The 23,688-nt window shown below is 44.8% G+C and overlaps 1 protein-coding gene across 1 annotated transcript in view; it reads left to right on the top strand.

The window, feature by feature from the left end:
• Positions 1–23,688, top strand: part of KCNH3 (potassium voltage-gated channel subfamily H member 3) — a 118,523-nt gene that overhangs the window by 55,043 nt on the left and 39,792 nt on the right. The window contains exons 6-7 of the mRNA XM_033937814.1: positions 2,081–2,330; positions 16,542–16,699. Of these exons, the coding sequence (XP_033793705.1) occupies positions 2,081–2,330; positions 16,542–16,699 (408 nt within the window). The remainder of the gene's footprint in view (positions 1–2,080; positions 2,331–16,541; positions 16,700–23,688) is intronic.

Genomic DNA, 23,688 nt, shown 5'->3' with positions numbered 1-23,688 from the left:
GCATTGTGAGAGAGGGTAAAGTTACCTTAGCAGCACTTGCTCATCCTACCTCTAGACACAAGGAGCACCCTGCTTTGATACTGCAACACAATCATTCCAGTTATATTTAGTTGAAATGGCCAACCTCCATAGGAGGTGTGTAAATATAGTGCATTTAGCTGCAGTAGAAAACCTAGTGTTATATGTGTATATATGTAGGACGATTGATTTGGTATGAACGTAGGGTGCAATGTGCCAGTAACATAAGTAGGATGATTGATTATAGCATAATCATGCCGGTATTAATAACTCTGTATTGTAACACCACCACAGAGCTCCGTGTATTTCAGTATAGAGTTCACGTATTGTAACATCTCTACAGAAGCTCATGTAAACCGCTCTGAATTGACTCCCCAGCCATTAGTAGCAGTATAGAAGCTCTCGATAAACATAAACAGTTCTAATTTAATTTAATTTAATTCTTATATACCGCTAATAACCGTGAGGTTTCTAAGCGGTTTACAAAAATGATGCATTAAAGATACAATAAATAAAAACTAAATAAATAAGATAGGTACTTGGAAATTCCCTAACTGTCCCAAAGGCTCACAATCTAACTAAAGTACCTGAAGAAACAGTATGAAAAATAAAAATAAAAAGACAGAGGTAGAGATAGAGATAGAAATGAAATATTCCAACAAGTAATGAATAAATAATTTAAAGATAGAATTAAAATAATAATTAAAGTAAACAAAATAGAGATAAAAATAAGCATAGAGAGAAACAGAAACACACTCCAAAAAAGCATCAAGATCTTTGACTTGTAATTATTATGATCATTTAACACCAGATCTTAAATGCCTTTCCGGAATACATCATATCCCTCTCCCTCTCCCTCTCCATACCCACCTCTGAACTGGAAGCTCAAAGATCTTGGAGAAAAACTACTGGGCAGGACCCTTTCTCCTCCCAAAAAAGAGGTTTTCAAGTTTTATTAAAGCTTGATATACTGCTTAACAGTCCTAAGCGGTTTACATTGTACAATACTAAAAGTTAATTTAAAAAATAGGGAGGGGGGAGTAAGGCCTACATGATTAAAATATTAAACAGATCATAAGAAAAAAAACTTCACAGGATACAAAAGGGAAACGGATAGGATTACATAGGGCTCCTTTTACAAAGGTGAATTAGGGTCTTAACGCACGGAATAGCGCGCTAGCCGCTACTGCCTCCTTTTAAGCAGGCGGTAATTTTATGGCTAGCGCACAGTAATCCGGTGCATGCGCTAAAAAAGGAGCCCATAGTGAAAAAAAAATTGAAGGGGAAGGAAAAAACAAAGGGAGAAAAAGAGACTTTTTAAAAGAGATACTAAATTAAACTAAAGCTTAACTTTATATACCAGATCATCAACCTAAGGAAGATCGACTCAGTTTACAACAATTAAGTAAAAACTGAAGAAAGTAAAAAACAAAGGGCTCCTTATACGAAGCCGCGGTAGCGGTTTAACGCGCATAATAGCGTGCGCTAAACTGCCGGACACGCTAGCCGCTACCGCCTCCTCTTGAGCAGGCAGTAGTTTTTCGTCTAGCGCGGGGGGGGGGGGTTAGCGCGAGATTAAAAGTTGTGCGCGCTAAAGCCGCTAACGCGGCTTCGTAAAAGGAGCCCTAAAGTTTCAAAAGAAATTAATTTTCAAAATGTTTAGCAAATAGAAAAGTTTTTAGAAATTTACAAAAGGATTAGAAAGGACTGGGGTTCCTCAGAGTTAAGGAGAGTTCATTCCATAGTTGCGAAAGTTTAAAAGCCAAAGATTGACTAAAGATCTTAAGTCCTTTAATTCCTTTTCTAGAAGGAAGGGAGAGTTTGAATTGGTGGATGCCTCTTGCATAGGAAAATCTGTAAACAATCCATAATAAGGGAACGAGGGGAAATAAAAATACCATTTAAAATTTTGAAAAAGATGCAAGCACATTTGAATTGAATTCTAAGATAAACCAGGAGCCAATGAAAGATTTAGGAAGAAACAATTTCAGCAATCGGAGACAGCGGAAACGAGACAACAGCTAGCTGCTTCTAGTGACTGTGTCCTTGTGTTCCTATCCAGGGTGTCTTTGCAGAGAAACCATCTCTCCCGGAGTATAAGGTGGCTGCAGTGAGGAAGTCTCCCTTCATATTGCTGCACTATGGCACATTCAAGGCTGGCTGGGACTGCCTGATACTGTTGGCCACCCTCTATGTGGCTGTGACTGTTCCTTACAGCGTGTGTTTCAGCACCAGCAAAGACGAGGGAGCACCCTCCACACGCGGACCACCCAGCATCTGTGACCTTGCTGTCGAAATTCTCTTCATTGTAGGTGAGGTCTGTGGGAAGGCGGTAAAGGCCCCGGGGAACTGATGAGGTAACATAGTGAAGGGGCATAAGTGGGCCTGGAGAGGTAACTGGAGATGCACCACAAAAATCTGGATTCCCTTACTGTAGTAAGTATCAGCTACCATGAATAGGATATTATGGTGACTAAAGCACAGACAAAAACGCTAAGACAAATGCACGTAGGACGTCAGTTCGCTGGATTAAAAGGTAACTTTAAAGCACTCTGAGGGGGAGTGTTGCCGCTGCTGTTGGGGGGGTGGGGGGGAACAGCCCCACACTTACAGAGGAAACACTAAAACAGTGGGAAAAATGATACTTTCCTCTCTAATGGGGGGGTTCCTCCCCCCAAGCCCCCCAACGGCAGCACCAACAAGTCTAAGTAAAATCAGGGGGTTCCTCCCCCCACATACCCCCTCGGAGCACTTTAAAGTTACCTTTTAGTCCGGCACGCTGACGTCCTGCGCGCATTTGTCTTAGCATTTTTGTCCTCACGCGATTGTCCTGCGTGCTTTTGTCTATGAATTGTACATTATAAGCACTGAATAGCATCAAAAACTATGCCTTTTTCAGTTCTGTGTTCTCTGAGGCTCTGCTTACTTGCATTTCCACAGGTTCTGTCTCCTCTTTTTTTTTTTTTTTGCAATGTCTACTACACGCCCCCTCTTCTTCTCAAGCTTTACAAGACAAACTGTCTCTCTTGGTTGCAGATTTTTGTGCTTCTTCTCTGCTCTTAGTTACAGTTGACTTCAGCATTTCCTCAAGCTCTGGTGTGTTCTGGTCTTCTTCTAATTTATTGCCTTTGCTCTCAAAAGTTATGAACATAAGAATAGCTTTATTGGGTCAAACCAATGGTCCATCAAGCCCAGTAGCTCGTTCTCACGGTGGCCAATCCAGGTCACTAGTACCTGGCCAAAACTCAAGGAGTAGCAATATTCCATGCTCTCGATCCAGGGCAAGCAGTGGCTTCCCCTGTGTCTTTCTCAATAACAACTATGGACTTTTCCTCCAGGAACTTGTACAAACCTTTCTTAAAACCAGCTACGCTATCTGCTCTTACCACATCCTCTGGCAATGTGTTCCAGAGCTTAACTATTCTCTGAGTGAAAAAAAAAAATTTCCTCCTGTTGGTTTTAAGAGTATTTCCCTGTAACTTCATTAAGTGTCCCCTAGTCTGTGTAATTTTTGACAAGAGTGAAAAATGTTGGTTTTAATATGGTTGTCTCCTTTCTAACTCATCATTCAGGTCACACCTTGGACCTGGTTATCTCTCATTGTCTTCTATTCCTTCTTTTCCCCTCTCCTAGTCAGATCATGTCCTCATTTTTTTTCTTGATCTCTAAACTTTCTAGAAACTATTCTATGCTCAGTCTTGAGGCCATGGCCCAAGAGGCCACTGCCTGTCCTGTCTACCCCTCTGATGCCCCCTTACATCTCTGCCTGGTCTTCTTGATATCCTCTGTATTTGACAAGCATGTGCTCCTGTGCTCAGTGCACATATTGTCAGCCTACTGGTTCTATACCAGTAGTCTCAAACTCGCGGCCCGGAAGCCACATGCGGTCCACCAGGTAGTATTTTGAGGCCCTCGGTATGTTTATCATAATCACAAAAGTAAAATAAAACAGTTTCTTGATCATGTGTTTCTTTAGCTATAAATTACAATATTATTATTAAGACTTAGCCAAAAGGAAAGATTTATAAACTATAAAGAGTTTTACCTCATGCAAAATTGTCATTTCTTTAATAAGACATTAACTGGTTTTTTTCTGAGGCCCTCCAAGTACCTACAAACAGGGCAGGATTAATTTGTCGAGGGCCCCTAGGCCTACAAGTACACTGAGCTCCCCTGCCCCGCCCCACCCCACCCCCACCCCAAAATGCCCTGCCCCTGCCCCGCCCCCATGTATTTACTTCTTTATTTCTTTTATTTTAAAATTCAAAACAAACGGCAAAGATTGCCATACCAGTGCCAGTGTAGTTTTTCTTCTATGCAACCTCCAAACATCTCTGAACAAAACTCCCCTTCCTTCAACTGGCAGGGCTTTGGGAAGCCCACCAATTTATATTTTGCATTTGGGTAGGAGGCATGGGGCATGGCAAAAGAAAATTTAGTGCCCATCATTTTATTGGACTAATACATTTCTTACTTAGCTTTCAGAGGTTAAAATCTCTTTCTTCAGATCAGTAAACTATACTGCTGTTACAGTATCCCTGTCATGACCTGAGGAAGGAGTTATGGTCTCTGAATTTGTAAAAAAAATATATTAAAATTAGTTCAATAAACAGTATCATCTTATTTCCATTTTCTATTAATAAACAATTATCAAGACAGCTCCAATAATGCCTTATCCTAAAGCAAAAATAAATAAATAAAACAAATATAATTTTTTTTCTACCTTTGTTGTCTGGTTTCTGCTTTCCTCATCTTCTCATCATTCTCTTCCTTCCATCCACTGTCTGCTCCTTCCAGAAAATGTTTGTCTCCCTCTGCCATCAATGCTCCTGCCCCCTCCCCCCCTTGGTCAGGCATCCATCACCTTCCCTCCGTTCCCCTCATAGTCTGACATCTCTCTCCTTCCATCTCTCCTTCCCTCCCCCTCTGTGGTTTTTAGCATCTCTCTTCTAATTTCCTTCACTCGGATATGATATCTCTGTGTCCTTCCCCGTTCTTTGACATCTCTCTCCTCTCTCTTCCCTTTCCTTTTCTTCTCTGGTCTTCTTTCTCTATTTTCTGCCTCTGTGTAAATTAAATTGTTTCTTACTATTCAGCCCTCAGTTTCCCTCTTTTCACTGTGTCTACTCACAGCTTGCCACCCCTTTCCTTCACCCCTCCACTATCTCACTAACTCTATCTTCTTCCCCCCATCCAGCATGTGGGAAAGCAGTAGCAGTGGTAAGGAGGTGAGGGCTGGGCACAAGTTCTCCCCACTTCCATCATTTGCCCTGCCCCTTTCTTCCCACATCCATCATCTGCCCTGCTCCCTTCTGTCTCTCTTCTCCCCACTTCCATCATCAGTCCAGTCCTGTCCCTTTTCTTTCCTCTGACGTGCCCAGGCGGATACAGGTATCTGCATCAGAGGGAAGCTTTGGGCAAGCAGCACCGCTTGCAAAATTACAGTTCCCCTTACCTTTCTTACCCGCGTTGCTCGTTTGTATTACTTTCCGTCGAAGGGGGGGCCCGCGTTGCTGATCATGGGGGCCCGCGTTGCCGATCAGGAAGTGGGCCGTGTTGCCGATCGTGGGCCTGCGTTGCCGATTGGGGGGGCCCATCGCCATTTGAAAAAAAAAAATACCCTCCTTCATCGGGTCCCCCTGACCATTTTGGGCCCTAAGCACGTGCCTACTGGGCCTATTGGTTAATCCAGCCCTGCCTACAAATCCAAAATGTGGCCCTACAAAGGGTTTGAGTTTGAGACCATTGTTCTATACAGAGCTAAGTGTTCTCAAACACCACTTTTATCATGCACAATGCATCTGGCACAAATGTCATACTCTTAGCTTGATTAGCCAGTGCCAGTCTTATCTGGCACATTCCAAAAAGGAGACCTTACTTTTCTAAGCTTATTTGCTTTTCACCCTCATCTCTCCACCCCTTTCTTCAAAGCCAATCAGATTGCCAGCTACTTTTGAAAATCTCTCTCCTCCAACATTCCTTTACTATCCAGCTTCTGCAAATTGCCTTGCCTCTTCCCCACCCTATCTATTCTCTTCTCCCTCCCCCCTCCCCTCCCCTCCACTCCTTCCTCTTCTTCTCACTCTGATTTGCTCACCAGTCATTCATCTTCTGGTCCACCTTCTCCCTGGCCAGAATTTCACTCTTTGATAATGCTCTGCATTGAGTGCACCCTTTCTAGCATTCATCTCTCCTCATCCTGCCTTGATCACAGGCTTGTCTTTTAGATTGTGAAACTTGCTCAGATACTTTTGTCTAGTAATTTTTCCTTTGCTCCATGCTAGTCTGTCTTCCAGCCAAATGCTCGATCCTTAGAAACATGCTGTTGCCATCCTTCTTCTGACTTAGCTTGCCTTTCCTGTCCAAGATTCTTGAAAAGCTTATCTTAAAACAGCTGGCTTTATTCCTCAATAAGACTTCAGCTCTTCATCCAAGATATTCTGGGTTTGTTGGGTTTTTTTGTAGCTGCCACAGCACCCTCTTTAACGAAATTTGAACATCCCTGGATAAAAGCAATGCTGTAGTCTTCCACCTTTGACCTGATTAATCACTCTTTGCTTATGCAAAGTCTTTATGAGCTCAACCTGGTTTTCTTCATACTTCTCACCACTTTCAGATTTCCCATCACTGCTTTCAGCTTCTCACCTAACCCTATATGGTATTCTTTAGAGATTTCCCTCACCCTATTTAATATCTTTCTATCACCTCTTCCCCCTCTAATAATAGGCTGCAGTTCTTACATCTCAGTCAGGGTTATTCAAATGTTTTGAGTGGAGGTCCAGCAGCTTCAGCTGTCTGAAACCCAGGTTCCGCAAATTTACAGTTACTTTGTTCTGTCCTCCCACGTGGCACAAGGTCACTTTGTTCTGCTCCCTCTTCCTCTTGGCTACAGTCAGTGGCGTACCAAGCATATGTAATGTCTGGGGCCGATCATTCTTTAACACTCCCCTCCTCTGTATGAACAACATGATTTTTAGTAATAATCCACAAGTCGCACAACAAGAGTGTATCTAGGAAAAGGCAGCATCTTACACACTGCAGCAAGCAGTAACATAGTAACATACATAGTAACATAGTAGATGACGGCAGATAACAACCCGAATGGTCCATCAAGTCTGCCCAACCTGATTCAATTTTATATTTTAAATTTTTTCTTCTTAGCTATTTCTGGGCAAGAATCCAAAGCTCTACCCGGTACTGTGCTTAGGGTCCAACTGCCGAAATCTCTATCAAAACCTACTCCAGCCCATCTACACCCTCCCAGCCACTGAAGCCCTCCCCCAAACGGCCATATACAGACACAGACCGTGCAAGTCTGCCCAGTACTGGCCTTAGTTCAATATTTAATATTGCGTTTAGCCGCGGGTAACCCGCCAAAAACGGGGAATGAAAATTAGCAGCCTCTGCGGGGACGGGGACAAGGCCATCACCGCCCCGTGGAGCGGTGAATGGTCTTGTCACCGCAGTGAGGCATAAAGGATCGTGCGGTTCCCGCAGCCCCCACCCGCCCACCCGCATGCCGGCTCGATTGTTTAACCAGCTTCCTCTCTCCACCTCACCTTAGTTTGCCGGCTTTCTTTTTCGGCGACCAGAACGCTTTCAAAAGAGCCACGCACGCACGGCTGCTCAGTATTCAGTCTTCTGCTCTGACCCAACCGGAAACAGGAAGTTGCAGCAGAGCAGAAGATTGAACTTTGAGCAGCAGCGCGTGCGCGGCTCTTTGAAAGCGTGCCGGTCGCCCAAAAAAAAAAACCGGCAAACTAAGGAGAGCTGGAGAGCAGTAGCGTACCAAGGGGGGGGGGGGCGGGAGGGGCGAAAAAGGTAATGGCGCCAGGCTTTGGAGCACCGAGGCAGACCGCTTCTCCCCCCTCCCAGCCGAACCCCCGCTGACCCTCCTATCTCTCCCCCCAAGTGAACTTTTTCGACCCTCCCAGCGAAAGCAGCAAACCTCCCTCCAGTAGCGTCGGCTTTCTCCTCCCTCTGCCGCATCACTGATGACGTCATCAGTGATGCGGCAGAGGGAAAAGAAAGCCACGAAGGACCGCTTCTCCCCCCTCCCAGCCGAACCCCCGCTGACCCTCCTATCTCCCCCCCGTGAACCTTTCCGACCCTCCCAGCGAAAGCAGCAAACCTCCCTCCAGTAGCATCGGCTTTCTCCTCCCTCTGCCGCATCACTGATGACATCATCAGTGACGCGGCAGAGGGAGGAGAAAGCCGCGAAGGAGGTTTGCTGCTCTCGTTGGGAGGGTCGGAAAGGTTCACGGAGGGGGGGAGATAGGAGGGTCAGCGGGGGTTTGGCTGGGAGGGGGGAGAAGCGGTCTGCCTCGTGCTCCATTAGCTTCTTCGGGCAGCAGCAGCGTTTACAATTCGCTGCTGTTGCCGGCTTCAGGCCTTGTTCTCTGCCGGGTCCTGCCTACTTCCTGTTTTCATGAAGACAGGACCCGACAGAGAGGAAGGCCTGAAGTAGGCAACAGCAGTGAATTGTGAATGCTGCTCCTGCCCGATGAAGTTCAGGACATCGGGGAAGGAGCAGGGAGAAATCAGCTGCTGGCTTGGGGGTGAGGGTAGGGAAAGAATCGTGGAAGTGGAGAAATTGGCACGATGGCTTTGTGGGGGCTAGGGGGAGAGAGAAAGAAAGGAAAAAATAAAGAGGGGGGTCAGGTGGGAGAGAGAAAGAAAGTCAGAAATAAAGAGGGGGTCAAGAGAGAGAGAAAGAAAGGCAGAAAGAAAGAGGAGGGCCAGGGGGAGAGAGAAATAAAGAGGGAGGCCAGGGGAAGAGAGAAAGAAAGGCAGAAATAAAGAGGGGGGCCAGAGGGAGAGAGAAAGAAAGACAGGAATAAAGAGGGGGTCAAGGGGGAGAGAAAGAAAGGCAGAAAGAAAGAGGAGGGCCAGGGGGAGAGAGAAATAAAGAGGGGGGGGCGGGTGAAGAAAGAAGGACCAGAAGAAGGACCAGAGACTCATGAAATCACCAGACAAAAAGGTAGGAAAAATGATTTTATTTTCAACTTAGTGATCAAAATGTGTCCGTTTTGAGAATTTATATCTGCTGTCTATATTTTGCACTAGGGCCCCCTTTTACTAAAACGCAATAGCGGTTTTTAGCGCAGGGAGCCTATGAGCGTCGAGAGCAGCATGGGGCATTCAGTGCAGCTCCCTGCGCTAAAAACCGCTATCGCAGTTTAGTAAAAAGGGAGGGGGAATATTTGTCTATTTTTGTATAGTTGTTACTGAGGTGACATTGCATAAAGTCATCTGCCTTGACCTCTTTGAAAACCCGTGGAATATAAATGATAATTAACATTTTCTCTGCGTACAGCGTGCTTTGTGTTTTTAAAATTTTATTGTTGGTAGATCATTTTGACTTGGCCACAAAGGTAAGGGGGAGGGAGGGAGGGGAGCTGCTGAAAGACATCTAGTAATCCTTGCAGGCTTGACTGTGCAGGGAATTATTTTTGTAAAATCATGTTTTGTTATGTGACTGGCATTATCTAGACTTTAATTTCTATGAATGAATAGAATGAAAATGATATAAAATTACTTGCTTGCGGGGACCGCGTGTTCCGGCTCACACAAGGAAGGAGGGGGTGAAAGGGAAAAAGTTTCTCTTCCTTGGAAAAAGATTCTGAAGTGACCTCATCAAAGAAGACCAGCACCAAATGTACAAGAAATCCCTTAAACAATGTCAAAAGAGCCCAAAATAGAAAACTGCTACTGCCTTGAGACTCCATTATTGAAGGAATCAACTTGAAATCACAGAAGAGACAGGAAAAGGTTAAATGCCTCATGGAATCCTCAGGTACAAAACACAAACCAAATTGTGAATGAAATCAGAGCAGACAGTAAGAATTATAAAATTGATGTCATTATCCATCTGGAAAAAAAGGTGTACTAGAAATAATGCCTCAGCAATACAATTTTCAGAAGTTCTATTTGCTCATGGTAAGGGAGAAGAGAGACTGCTAGTGATGGTGGGGGGACTGATAGAAGATATGAAAGAAGGGTGGTAGAAAGGAACAGATGGTAAAGGAGGGAGGGAAGGGTGGTGGTGGAAAGGAATAGAACAGACATTGAAAGAGGGTAGAGAGGAACAGACCCTGAAAGGAAATGTGGAAGGCAGAGTGGGGAGAAGACGCTGGAAGGGAAGAAGACAGATGCCAGACTATGGGGGAGCGGAGGGAAGAAGATGGGTGCTAGACGGGGACGGGGACGGTGACGGGGCGGTGAATGGGATGGCAGTGGCGGTGACGGGGCGGTGAAAGGGATGGCGGTGACGGTGACGGGGCGTTGAAAGGAACTGCGGTGACGGGGCGGTGCAGAGGATGGTGGGCCGGGGACGGTGCAGTGACGGGGACAGATTTTTTCCTCGTGTTATTCTCTAATTGTTACCCATCAAATGTAATTTTAAACTGTACATCGCTTAGAAGTATGATTAAGCGATTAATCAAAAAAATTATTAAACTTGAAACTTGAATCTACCACCCCTCAACCTCAAATTATGTCCTTTGGTTTTACCATTTTCCTATCTCTGGAAAATATTTTGTTCTACGTTAATACCCTTCAAGTATTTGAACGTCTGAATCATATCTCCTCTGTCCCTCCTTTCCTCTAGGGTATACATATTCAGGGCTTCCAGTTTCTCCTCAATAAAACATCAATACACCCAATGTAAAACTAAACAAGCCAAAATAGTACACAGTCAATGCTAACAGAAAACCGTGTCTTTCATACACACAGAACACAGATACACCCTCTCCCAGTATGGAATAAGTAATCACAAACTAGAACAAGAAATTTGTAGACAAAAGTTAAACTGAACCACCACGAAGCCATACTCTGTATACAGTGTAACACCACAGAAACAGTGATGCATGCCCCCTGTGCAAAATATAAAGATATACATACATACAAGTAATACCCTCTAATTACTTTTAATTCATTTCTTTATTGAAAACATTTCATTTTTAAATTATACAACCAAATAACATTTAATAACTTATAATCACACAGTAGTTTTTCACATAACTTAACAATTCATCTAAGTGCTCAGTAGACCTTGTGAACGGCATTGGCCAAAGATGGAAGAATCTTGTAGTGTTAACCAGTAAAGAACTTCATTTAAATCACATAGTTCATATTCTTCACAGTTTTAATTCCTCATCAGCACGGCTGTGACCCAGTACAAGGTAAAGTCACAGTTCCTCTTCGGCGCGACTATGACCCAGTACAAAGTAAAGTGATTCAGTGATATTGCATAACGTCAATTAAAAGCTGCCTTATAAAGGCCTCTATATTCACTTTCATACGAATGTCCGCTACGGCCAGTCCGCTACTGCCAGTCCATAGAAATGTCCACTATTACAGGAGACAACTGGCAGTAGCAGACATCTGTATGGAAGTGAATATAGAGGCCTTTATAAGGCAGCTTTTAATAGACGTTATGCAATATCACTGAATCACTTTACTTTGTACTGGGTCATGGCCGCACCGAAGAGGAACTGTGAAGAATATGAACTATGTATTATTTGTATCTATGTGTTTAAAGAGAGAATACCAGACAATTAGTTAAAATATCCCGTTTTGGGTGTATAGTATCAAAATATAAAGATACCAGATGTAAATTTTTAAAAAATAAATGAGAAATAGCAATCATCACTTTACAAATTAACAAATAAAAATAATACCGAAAATGGAAAATAATACCATCTTATTGGACTAATATATTTTTCGATTAGCTTTCAAAGGCCAAAACCTCTTTCCTCGGGTCAGTAAAGTATACTGTTGTTATGGTATCCTGTCTTGACCTGAGGAAGGGGGTTTTGGTCTCTGAGAGTTAGTCAAAAATGTACTAAAATCAGTCCTATAAAAGGATCACCTTATTTCCATTTTCTATTTATAAATGTTTATCAACACAGCTATAATACAGTGTTCCCCCGGTCATTTGCGGTCAGCGGTTTGCGGTCCCGGTCATTCGCGGTATTTTCCGACCGCGAACCGCCGACCAGGAGAGGACAGCTGGAGAGGCAGGAGAGAGCAGCCGGAGCGCTGGCGAGGGAAGGAAATCACTCGCTGGATGCTCCGACCGCCTCTTCCTGCACTAAAGTCGGGCCTTTTTCTGTAGATCTATCACAGCATTCCTCTTCACTGATATTCTTAGACATTTGTTTCTTATCCTGGTAATAACTTGTCTCGATTACTACATCAGCCTTTACAATGGTCTCCCTAAGTTTCTCTTCAAATATCTTCAACTCAACTCCTTTAAGGGCTCTCCAATATTTGATTTTGCCTCTCCTCTTCTCTGCGCACCTCACACTCAATCCATTTCAGTGCTTCACTCTGAGACCCCTCTTTACCTTTCTCTGTTTGCTCATTCCTTATCTTTTCCTTGCTTCTTCATTCCTCCCAGGGCTTCTTTGCTCTCCCCCCTCCCCCTCATGATTGCACATGACACTGCTTTCTCCTACTTAGGTCCTTTCCTCTAGAATTCTTTTCCATTCCCTATTCAAAGTGACGGGACTAAATCGCGCAAGACAACGTCGCGCAGACAACTGAGCACAAGGTTGACGGCGCGCCAAAGAAAAACACTATTTTAAAGGGCTCCGACAGGGGTGTGTGGGGGGAACCCCCCCACTTTACTTAACAGACATTGCGCTGGCGTTGTGGGGGGTTTGGGGGGTTGTAACCCCCCACATTATACTTAAAACTGAACTTTTTCCCTAAAAAACAGGCAAAAAGTTCGGTTTCAAGTATAATGAGGGGGGTTACAACCCCCCAAACCCACCACAACGCCAGCGCGATGTCTGTTAAGTAAAATAGGGGGGGGTTCCCCAACAACACCCCCCGTCAGAACCCTTTAAAATAGTGCTTTTCTTCGGCGCGCCGTCAACCTTGCGCTCAGTTGTCTGCGCTCAATTGTCGGCACGCCGTTGTCTCACACAATTTTGTCTATGAACCTCTATTCAAACACAGCATTTACTTCATAAGTTTAAATAGGCCATTAAAACATGGTTGTTTTGGCTAACTCATGGTGTAGCTCTCAGGGCCGAGAGGTACCACAAATTTCTTCTTTATTGCTTTGATTTTTTTTTTTTGCTATTATTAAGTTTTGTTTCCTTTTTGTCTAGCTGCTACTTATATATTTTAATGCTCTGTAAACCACTTCAGTGTTCCTCAGTTCAATAAGCAAAAGAGTAAAGCTAGGGTCACTAGGGTTGCCAGAGGTCCGGATTTCCCTGGACATGTCCTGCTTTTGAGGACATCTCTGGGAGTCCGGACCACTTTTCATAACCCGGCACTTTGTCCATGTTTTGAAAAGCTTTCCTTCGGGCAGGAGGGCATCCACTCATGTACGGATGTCCTGCCCATCGAGAGCAGGCAGCTGAGGGCGGGATTGGACATGGGGCTGAGGCGGGATCGGGGGTGTGATGGGGTGGAACTGGGGCAGGGATTATATTACATTACATTGATGTCTTCTATCCCACCAATACCTTTCAGCTCTAGGCGGTTTACAACAAGAAATTAGCCTGGGCATTCCCAGGGAGATTACAAGGTTGGTAGCTATAGTATGCGTCGGGATCTGGGAATGGTCAATACGGTTTGGTTAGATCATTTGATAAATTTCTTGAATAGTATGATTTTCAGTTCTTTCCTGAATGTTTTGTAGTTGGGCGTCGTGGTCAGCAGATTTGAGAGGTGGTGGTCTATTTTTGCTGCTCTGGTGGCTAGTAGACCGTCATATATTTTTTTGCTTTGTATGCCTTTGATTGGGGGAGGGGGTAAAGTGTGCTTGAGTTCTCCTTGGTTTGGATGTGTTTTTCCTGATTAGGCGGTTGTTCAGATAGCTTAGTCCATTTCCATTTAGGGCTTTGACTAGAGTGCCTTAGAATTTGTGTTGTATGCATGCTTGTAATGGGAGCCAGTGTGAGTCTTGGAAAGCTGAGGTAATATGGTCATATTTTTTCAGTGAGTATATCAGCCTAAGAGCTGTATTTTGGACTGTTTGTAATTGTTTTAGCATGTTGGGGGGGGGGGGGTATAACAGGTAAAGTATGTTACAGTAGTCCAGGAGTCCTAGGATTAGCACTTGTACTATGAGTTTGAATTGTTCGTTGTTGAAGTATTTTCGGACTTGTCTTAAGTTGCGCATGGTTGCGAATGCCTTCTGAACTGTTTTGCTGATTTGAAGTTGCATGGTGCAGCCTTTGTCTATTGTTATTCCCAGCAGGTTATTCCCAGCAGGGTTGTAAGGGATATGTGGTGGAGTTTATTTCTAGGTTTGTTATGGTTGGGGTTTTGTTTCTTTCTAGAAATAAGAATTTGGTTTTGTCTTGGTTCAGTTTTAATTTGTGGTCTCTCATCCATTTTGACACTGTTTCTAGTGCAATGTGTAAGTTTGTTCGTTGTGTTGGGGGTGCTTTGGTCGAAAGGCAGGAGGATGTAATATTGTCTGCTTAGCTGTATGATGTTATACCTTGTTTGTCTAAGCATGTGCCAAGTGTGGCTATGTAAAGGTTGAAGAGTGTTGGTGATAGTGGGGAGCCTTGGGGGATTCCGCAAGGGTTGTTCCAGGATTCTGATTGTTCATTGTTTGCTTTTACTCTGTATCTTCTTGAGCGGAGAAATCCTTCAAACCAATTGTAGACTTTGCCGTGATTCCTATTGCCTCCAGTGTTTGTAGTAGGATGTCGTGATCTACTAGAAACATAGAAACATAGAAAGATGACGGCAGAAAAGGGCTACAGCCCATCAAGTCTGCCCACTCCATTTACCCACCCTATTAAGTCTGAGTGCTAATGACCTAGTTCCTTAACTCGACCGTCGTAGGGATCCCATGTGGATGTCCCATTTATTCTTAAAGTCGAGCACACTGGTGGCCTTGATCCAGTGGTGGAAGTTTGTTCCAGTGATCTACCACCCTTTCTGTGAAGAAATACTTCCTGATGTCACCACTAAATTTCCCTCCTCTGAGTTTGAGCGGGTGCCCCCTAGTGACCGAGGGTCCCTTGGGAAAGAATATATCGTTTTCCACCTCTACACGACCTGTGACGTACTTGAATGTCTCAATCATGTCACCCCTTTCCCTGCGCTCCTCTAGGGTATAGAGCTGCAGTTTGCCCAGTCTTTCTTCGTATGAGAGACCCTCGAGTCCGGAGACCATCCTAGTGGCCATCCGCTGGACCGACTCAGCTTGAAGCACATCTTTCCGGTAATGTGGCCTCCAGAATTGCACACAGTATTCCAGATGAGGTCTCACCATGGTTCTGTAGAGTGGCATTATGACTTCAGGTTTGCGACAGACGAAGCTTCTATTGATACATCCCATCATTTGCCTTGCCTTGGATGAGGCCTTCTCTCATACTAGGTCGAATGCCGCTGTGAGATCGAGTTGTATGAGCAGCATTTTTTTGCCTTTGCTTAGGTATTGTTTAGCTGTGTCTAGGAGAGAGACTAGAAGTGTTTCTGTACTGTAGTTGTCTCTGAAACCTGATTGTGAGGGGTGAAGAATGTTATGGGTTTGTAAGTATTCAGTGAGAAGTTTTGCTATGAGGCCTTCCATTAGTTTGACGTGTAGCGGTATTGAGGCTACAGGTCTGTAATTGGATGGCTGATCTGTGCTCCCTTTGGGTCTTTCAGAATAGAGGTTATGATGATTTTGGTGACCTCTTATGGAAATTGACTCTCTGTGAGCATGACGTGGGTGCAGAATCTAGTCCTGGCGGCTTTTAACAGGTATGGGGGACAGTGGTTGAGGTCACAGGCTGCATGACTGTATTTTTTGTAGAATTAGTCTAAGTCATGCCATTGTGTGTCTGGGAAATCTGATGGGTGGGACTGGCAGGCCTGGGGGCGTGTCTAGGTAACTCTAAAGGTTACCATATTTGTAAACTAAAAAAAAAAGATACATGACCCCACCCCTGCTCCATCCAAAGTGCCCTGCCCTGCTCCTGCCTTCCACTGGTCTGTCCTCTACCCTGCCCCCCCCCCCCCCCCAGTGCAGCCTCTCTCTATTTCTCTCCTGCCCCCCACTCGGGTCTCCTCTGTGTCCCTATGTACCTCCTTGGTGCTACAATTTCAAACTGTGGTCAACCAACAACTGGCAATAGGATCTTGCTACCATCGGCCTGCCCCCGGAAGCCTTCGTCTGCAGCATCCTGCCTACACGAGAACAGGAAGTCGCTGCAGAGCGAAGGCTTCTGGGGCAGGACAACAGGATCATGTTGCTAACGCTGTTGGCTGCCCGAAGTTTGGAAATTGCAGCAATGGAAGAGGTATGTGGACATTGGGACAGGCCAACGGGAGAGGCATATTTATTTCCGGGGTAGGGGCTGGACTGGAGAGAGTGAATCCAAACCACAAACTCCCTCCAGTCCAGGAAACCATCTGGATAAATCCAGACATCTGGTAACCCTAAATAAAGGTCTATTTGTAATATAAAATTCATGTCGCTGCTTATCCCATCCCCATCCCCATCCCAGTGTACATTTTCCCATTTTGCATAACTTGTGCTTGACTTGCTTGTGTTTCAGATATTATCCTGAACTTCCGCACCACATTTGTAAGTAAGTCTGGGCAGGTTGTGTTCGAACCTCGTTCCATCTTCCTTCACTACATCAGCACCTGGTTCCTGCTGGACTTACTGGCAGCGCTGCCTGTCGACTTGCTGTATGCCTTCAAAGTCAATGTGGTGAGTCTGGATTCCTTCAGCTCAAATATAAACCAGTTGGTAGGAACAGGACAGAACCCGGCAGAAAGCTAACCAGAAAGAATTAATAGGACAAACCATAATGAGGAGTTCCTGGCCCCTATACTATACTGATTCAGCTATTTCTTAAGATGAACTTCATAATTATTTTTTATGGTCTTCTAGGACGGTGATTCCCAACCCTGTCCTGGAGGACCACCAGCCAGTCAGGTTTTCAGGACGCCCTAATGAATATGCATGGAGCAGATTTGCATGCATGTCTCCTCAAGTATATGCAAATCTCTCATGCATCTACACTGCTTCTCTAGGAACGCATCTGGACAATCTAGGCATAACCTCCTATAGTTATGCGGATGACATCACCATCCTCGTCCCATATGACCATTCTAAACCTACCATGACAGACAAACTTCACCAAACACTTGAAGCAGTCACAACCTGGATGAAAAATCACAAACTTAAACTCAACCAAGACAAAACCAAATTCATCCTCCTAGAAAATGACAAGATCCAAACCACAACCAACCTAGACATAAACGCAACCAAATATCCCATCCAAACCACCATAAAACTACTAGGCATGACCATAGACAGATGCTGCACAATGCAACCGCAAATAAACAAAACAATTCAAAAATCTTTCGCAATCATGAGAAACCTGAGACAAGTCCGAAAATTCTTTGAAAGAACACAATTCCAACTTATAGTACAATCACTAATACTAGGTATATTGGACTACTGTAACATACTCTTCCTTCCATGTCCTGCAACTACGATAAAACAACTCCAAACAATCCAAAATACAGCTTTGAGACTCATCTTCTCATTGAAAAAACATGACCACATCACTGAAGCCTTCATCAACTCACACTGGCTCCCAATCCAAGAAAGAATCCATTTCAAATTCTACTGCATATTATTTAAAACCCTACACGGAGACAGCCCATCATACCTGAACAATCGCCTCATCCAAGCACCCAGTACCAGACACAGAAAAACGCACTCCCCATTCATACCCCCCCCAATCAAAGAAGTAAAAAGAACAAAACTACACGACGGCCTCCTAGCCACTCAAGCCGCAAGACTGGACAACCAGATCTCCAACCTTCTGATGACCACCCCAGACTATAAGACATTCAGAAAAGAAATAAAAACCACACTTTTCAAGAAATTCCTGAAACAGCAATAACAACACGACCTCTAAATGCTCTTAAGATCTACAACTTACCTCTCTAGATAATCATTGTAATTCTGTCCTTTTTAAATTAACCTTTTGTAATCCGCCTTGAACCGCAAGGTAATGGCGGAATAGAAACCCCTAATGTAATGTAATGTAATGTAATGTAATATTCATTAGGACTATCCCAAAAACCCGACTGACTGGTGGTCCTCTAGGACAGGGTTGGGAACAACTGTTCTAGGGTATACCTGCAACCCATGAGACCAGCAAACCTGTAAATGTCACCACATGAGATGACCTCAAGGTTGCAAAAGTGATCAGAGGGATAGCAGGGTGCATAAAAAGAAGTAGAAAAAAAGGTGGCAATAGTGTCTCTGTAAACATTGTAGGTGAGAACTCATCTAGAGTATTGTGTTTAGTTCTGGATACTATACCTCTAAAGATTATAAAGCAAAGGCAGCTCAATGTGCAGTGGAAGCCAAGAAAGCAAACAGAATGTTAGGAATTATTAGGAAAGAAATGGGAAACAAAATGAGAATGTTATAATGCGTTTCTATTGCTCTAAGGTGTGACCGCACCTCATATACTGTGTGCAATTCTGGCCACCACATTTCAAAAAAGAGATAGACTTCTCCCTCCTTATTCACAGTTTCGGCACCCATGGTTTCAACTATTCGTGGTTTTTGGTGCCGGGACCCCCCCCCTCCATGTGAATCGACTTTACCTGGTGGTCTAGCGGTGACGTGGGGCAGGAGTGATCTTCCTATACTCCTGCCCCGTGCAGAGCCGTCATTGAAAATGGCTGCTGTGAGTTCCCGTAGTCTCACGAGACTACAACGGGAACTCACAGCAGCCATTTTTGATGACAGCTCTGCACGGGGCAGGAGTGTAGGAAGATCGCTCCTGCCCCGCATCATGGCTAGACCACCAGGTAATGTCCAGGATGCAGGAGGGAGGCGGGGATGGGTCAGTGTCAGCCCAAATGTTATTCATATTTGCGGGCTGGCTCTGCTCCTAACCCCCGCGAATATGGAGGGAAGAGTGTAGTGGTTTGGATAATTTCCTAAGAGAAAAGTCCATAAGCCATTATTAAGATGGACTTGCTTATTTCTAGGATAAGCAGTATAAAATATGTTTTACTGTTTGAGATCTTGCCAGGTATTTGGGATCTGGGTTGGCCACTGTTGGAAACAGGATACTGGGCTTGATGAACCTTCGGTCTGTCCCAGTATGACAATTCTTATGCTCTTAAGTGAGCCTGGTATGGAATAGTCGGGCCTTTGTGACATCACTGATGAGGTTGGCTCTTGGGTATTGGTGGAATGAGGCATTGTGATGTCATAATATGAGCTCTGGTATGTTGCTACTCTTTGAGTTTCTACCAGGTACTTGCGATCTGGGTTGGCCACTGTTCAGAACAGGATATTGGGTTTGATGGACCTTCAGTCTGTCCCTATAAGGCAGCTCTTTTGTTCTTATGAGCTACCAACAGCTCCATGAAATGAGCAAACCTGATAACTCTTTGGACTTTGAGACTCAAAATTTCAATGAAAGCACATGGAGGGGGCATTTTCTATAAGTCTGAGTTTGGACATTTTGGGAAGATGTCCAAAACTCCAGTAAAGAAAATGTAAGACATCTGTCTTTTTTATTCTTTCAAAAATCACCAAGACATCTATCTTTTTCTTCTGAAAATGGCCTGTTAGACTTCTTAGCCTAGCAAGACATCTATCTTTTTTGGCCATTTATGAAAAATAGGACATCCAAATGAAACACATCCAAAACAAGCCATTTGCATATAGGAGGGGCCAGCATTTTTAATGGACTAGCCACATAGCCATGTCAGTAGAGCAGTGGGCGATCTTAGAGGGCACTGCTGTGAACTTCACATAAAGGATGCCAGGTATACATCTCACCATAATCCCCTTATAATGTATGGTAAGCCCTCTAAAACCTACTTTTCCCACCTATCTACCACCCCGATAGCCCTTATGGCTGCAGATGTCACCTATATGGCAGTACAGGAAGGTTTTGGTGGGCTCACATTTTCCACCATAAATATAGTGGTTAGAGTGGGATATGGGATTGGGTCCCCTGTTCTATACACTAGGCCATTCCAGACACCTGCTTGCTGCTGTACTAGGATTTCCCATGTGTTGCGGTTAAAGACACAGGTATGTACTGGTTTATTCAGTTCTTTGGAGGGATGGAGGGGGGTCAGTGACCATTAGGGGAATGGGGTGGGGGTCATGCCTTCATCCCTTCATCCCACCATTGGTTATCTGGTCAGTTTGGGTACCTTTTTGGCCCTTATTCACTTTTAAAACAGGTTTAGCTTTGAACATCTAAATGGACCTTTTGGTAAATGTTCGAGTATGGCTGCAAGTGCTAAGCACACCATAAGCCTTCCCATAACATGCCTCCTTGACCTTTTGGATGCATAGCAGATAAAAAGCCTAGCAAGACATCTTGAAAGTCAGTTTTGAAAATGGCTACTTGGACATCCAAGTGCCACTTTATGCTGTTTTTTGGACATTTTTCTTTTTTGAAAATGAGCCCCTTAAGTCTCCAAAGCCATCCAGGGAATCTCTGGGTGACAGCCCCTCCCTTCCTTTTTCCTGCCAGCTACTGGAAAGGAGATAAACTAACAGGAAGACAGGGGCAAGGGCTGGGAGCCTTATGTAGAGAGCAGAGAAGCTCTTTGGCCTCTGTAGTGTCCACTTCTGACCTCACCTCTTCAGTTCCACATATGCTGTCAGGAGAGAAGGGACTGGAGAAGGAAGCGAAGGGCTGTTCTCTGCTGAGTCAGATTCCTTATAGAAGCCCCATGTGCTCATACTTTGGACAGAGATGCCGTTACCCAGCTCCTTTCCATATTTACTCACTGCGATATGGAATGGACAACCTCCTCAAATTAGATCGTGTTTATCTCTTCAGATATTTCGCAAAATCTTAAAAACCACTATGTTTCAACGCTTTTTAGGCTATAGCTCCAATGAATGTTAATGGATCTTTCTTTGTGATCTAATTATGTAAACTGAATCAAGCTCCTATTTTAAGGAGATGATTCGGTATATAAGACTTTGGCCTAGATCAGGGGTGAGCAGCTCCGGTCCTCGAGGGCCGGTATCCAATTGGGTTTTCAGGATTTCCCCAATGAATATGCATTGAAAGCAGTGCATGTAAATAGATCTCATGCATATTCATTGGGGAAATCCTGAAAACCCAATTGGATTCTGGCCTATATTCATTAAACTCACTTTTCCGATCTGATCCATGGGCGATCCTTGTCCGAGTCTTGCCGGGCGACCGATTCACTAAAGAGACCCCATGCAAATGATCTGATCGGACATACGCCCACAAGCGATCCCACAGATCGTTGCAGAGTGATTCAGATGCATGCACTGACCATCCTCTCTGCCTGGAGATGCGATCCGCGCAAGCTTGAGGTCAAAACAGAAGGGGTGTGGCTGCACTTGCTGGCCCCACAAACAACCAAGCAGAACAACTGGAACAACTAAGCAGAACACGCCTTGCAGTCCCACTTTATACCCACGGGTTAAACCCACGGGCTCGCAGAGAGGCAAGAGCGGTAGATAGCAGGGCGCTTTTTGCACATGGGAGATGTTTTTTATTTTGATGGTTTCAGGGCTGGGATTTCAGGATGGCAGAGAGCAGGACAGTCGGCAAGGACATGAGTGACTGGTCCTCAGCAGTCGCTTCTTTTCGGATCGGCCAGCCCAATTGGTGTTCCTTCATTGGTTTAGTGAATCGCTGCCTTCCTACTTTGCATGCCGTTTCCCCTCATTTGCATGTGCAGATCGGATCGGCCAGAAGGTTAGTGAATCGGGTCGGAGAAGGCTCGCAAAGTTTAGTGAATCTAGCCCTAAGAATTAGATTAGATTAGAATAGAGATTGTGGGACAGTCCTCGATTTCTGATCACCGCATTCTAGTGCATTATGTGACTTGCAGCACTGATTTCAATGGGCAGATTAGGCACTGCAAATTCCACACTGATTTGGGATGTAAATTCAAAACCAGGACTGGCCAAAAAGTCTCTAGCCTGGAACTGGATAACTTTGTTTCAGAGAAGTTAGTGCTGGGATCAGGGAGGGGAAGGTACTGGGGGTCAAGCCTGGGACAAAGAGGAGGGTAGTGAGGCCATCCCTGCAAGGGACAGAATGAGAGTGTATATGTCCGAGAGTGTTAGGAGTAGAAGAAAGTTGAATGTTATGTGCTTCCCTCCTACCCTCCTTCTTCCCAACCCTGCTAATCTATACCGAATCTCATGATGACCACAAGTTCCAAGTGTAGAAATTAGACTCAAGGACCTAGAAAAAATTCCCTCACAAGGAGAAGAGAGATGGGCAATATGTGCCAAGTTACTTGTTCCAGGAGAGAGACTTTTTGGCAAGTCTTGGTATTGATCTTAATCAGTGGCGTAGCAAAGGTGATCAGTGCCCAGAAGTGACATCAGAGAAAGCACTGAAGCCAACGAGGGCAGCAAGTTTATCACTGTTCATGCCAAAGTTAAAAAGGTACAGGGAAGGGGGGCGAGTGTGTGCGTGCGGCAGAAGGAGGAGTGGGAAGGGGGCCATAGAGGAGGAAGAGGGGTACCAGCACCCCAAGGAAGACACCCAAGGCACCCAGGGTGGACTGCCCCCTCACCCCCCCCTTAGTACACCACTGATCTTAATCACCACTGCTGGGTGGCTAATCGTAGTCTCTGATTTTACCCATTGAAGTTAGTAGAGCAAATCTGTAATCAGGATGGAATTGTCAGAAATCCAGAACTGGCTTAAAAGTGTATACAGTACTCCCTTGAAATTTGTGGGGGTTCCGTTCCAGGACCCCTCCCCCCCCCCCTCCAATTTTGAAAAACCACAAATGCGGTTTTTCGCCTGTCAAAAAGCAGAGGAGACAGGAGAGGGCAGCTGGAGCGCCGGTGGGTGAAGAAAATCACTCGCGGTTTGCTCCGACCGCCTCTTCCTGTAGTAAAGTCGGGCTACACCAATCAAGAGTTGCTTTGACATGCAGCTCCTGATTGGTGTAGCCCGACTTTACTACAGGAAGAGGCGGTCGGAGCAGACCGCGAATGAGCGAGTCTGTGATTCGCAAACCGCAAATTCGCGGGGGAACACTGTACCTACTACTAGGTAACTTACAGCTCTGTAGAGGAATTCAAATACCTCAAAGATAACAAGTATAAGAAGCAAACATTTATCAGTGGAAAGAAAATTCTACATAAGGCAGCTGAATGGGAGAAAGAATTAGCAGAAACATAAGGAGGTATTTCTTCACAGAAAAGGTGGTGAATGCAAGAAACAGCATCTGATGAAGGAGGTAAGAGCAGCATCATAATACAAGTTGACAGAAAACAAAATCAAAATATTGGGATCTAGGAGCAGAACTGACCAGCTCTATGAAGAGTTGTTTTGGCCAGTCCTGGTTTTGAAGTCGCATCCCAAAAGCAATGTGGGAGTTGTAGTCCTTGACACCACCCACCAAAATGAGTGCTGCAGGCCCAGTGGCATAGTAAGGGGGGTGCAGGGGGGTCACCAGGCGCTGAGTTGATGGCGGCGCTGGCTTCTCTCCGCCGTCTCCTGCCACTCTTGCGCCATCCCTCCCCCACCCCGTACTTCTGTATTATCTTTGCTAGCGTAAGCAATTTCTGCCTGTTGCCCAAACCAGCCTGGTTCCTCTCTGAATCACTTCTGGGTCACAGGGCCAGGAAGTGACATCAGAGGGAAATCCAACACTGGCACGAGGAGCATGCTGCTGAAGCCATTT

This window comes from Geotrypetes seraphini, chromosome 3 (genome assembly GCF_902459505.1).
Source record: "Geotrypetes seraphini chromosome 3, aGeoSer1.1, whole genome shotgun sequence".
Taxonomy (NCBI): Eukaryota; Metazoa; Chordata; class Amphibia; order Gymnophiona; family Dermophiidae; genus Geotrypetes; species Geotrypetes seraphini.
Note: the sequence above shows the minus strand (reverse complement) of the source record. Positions and strands in the feature narration are given on the sequence as shown.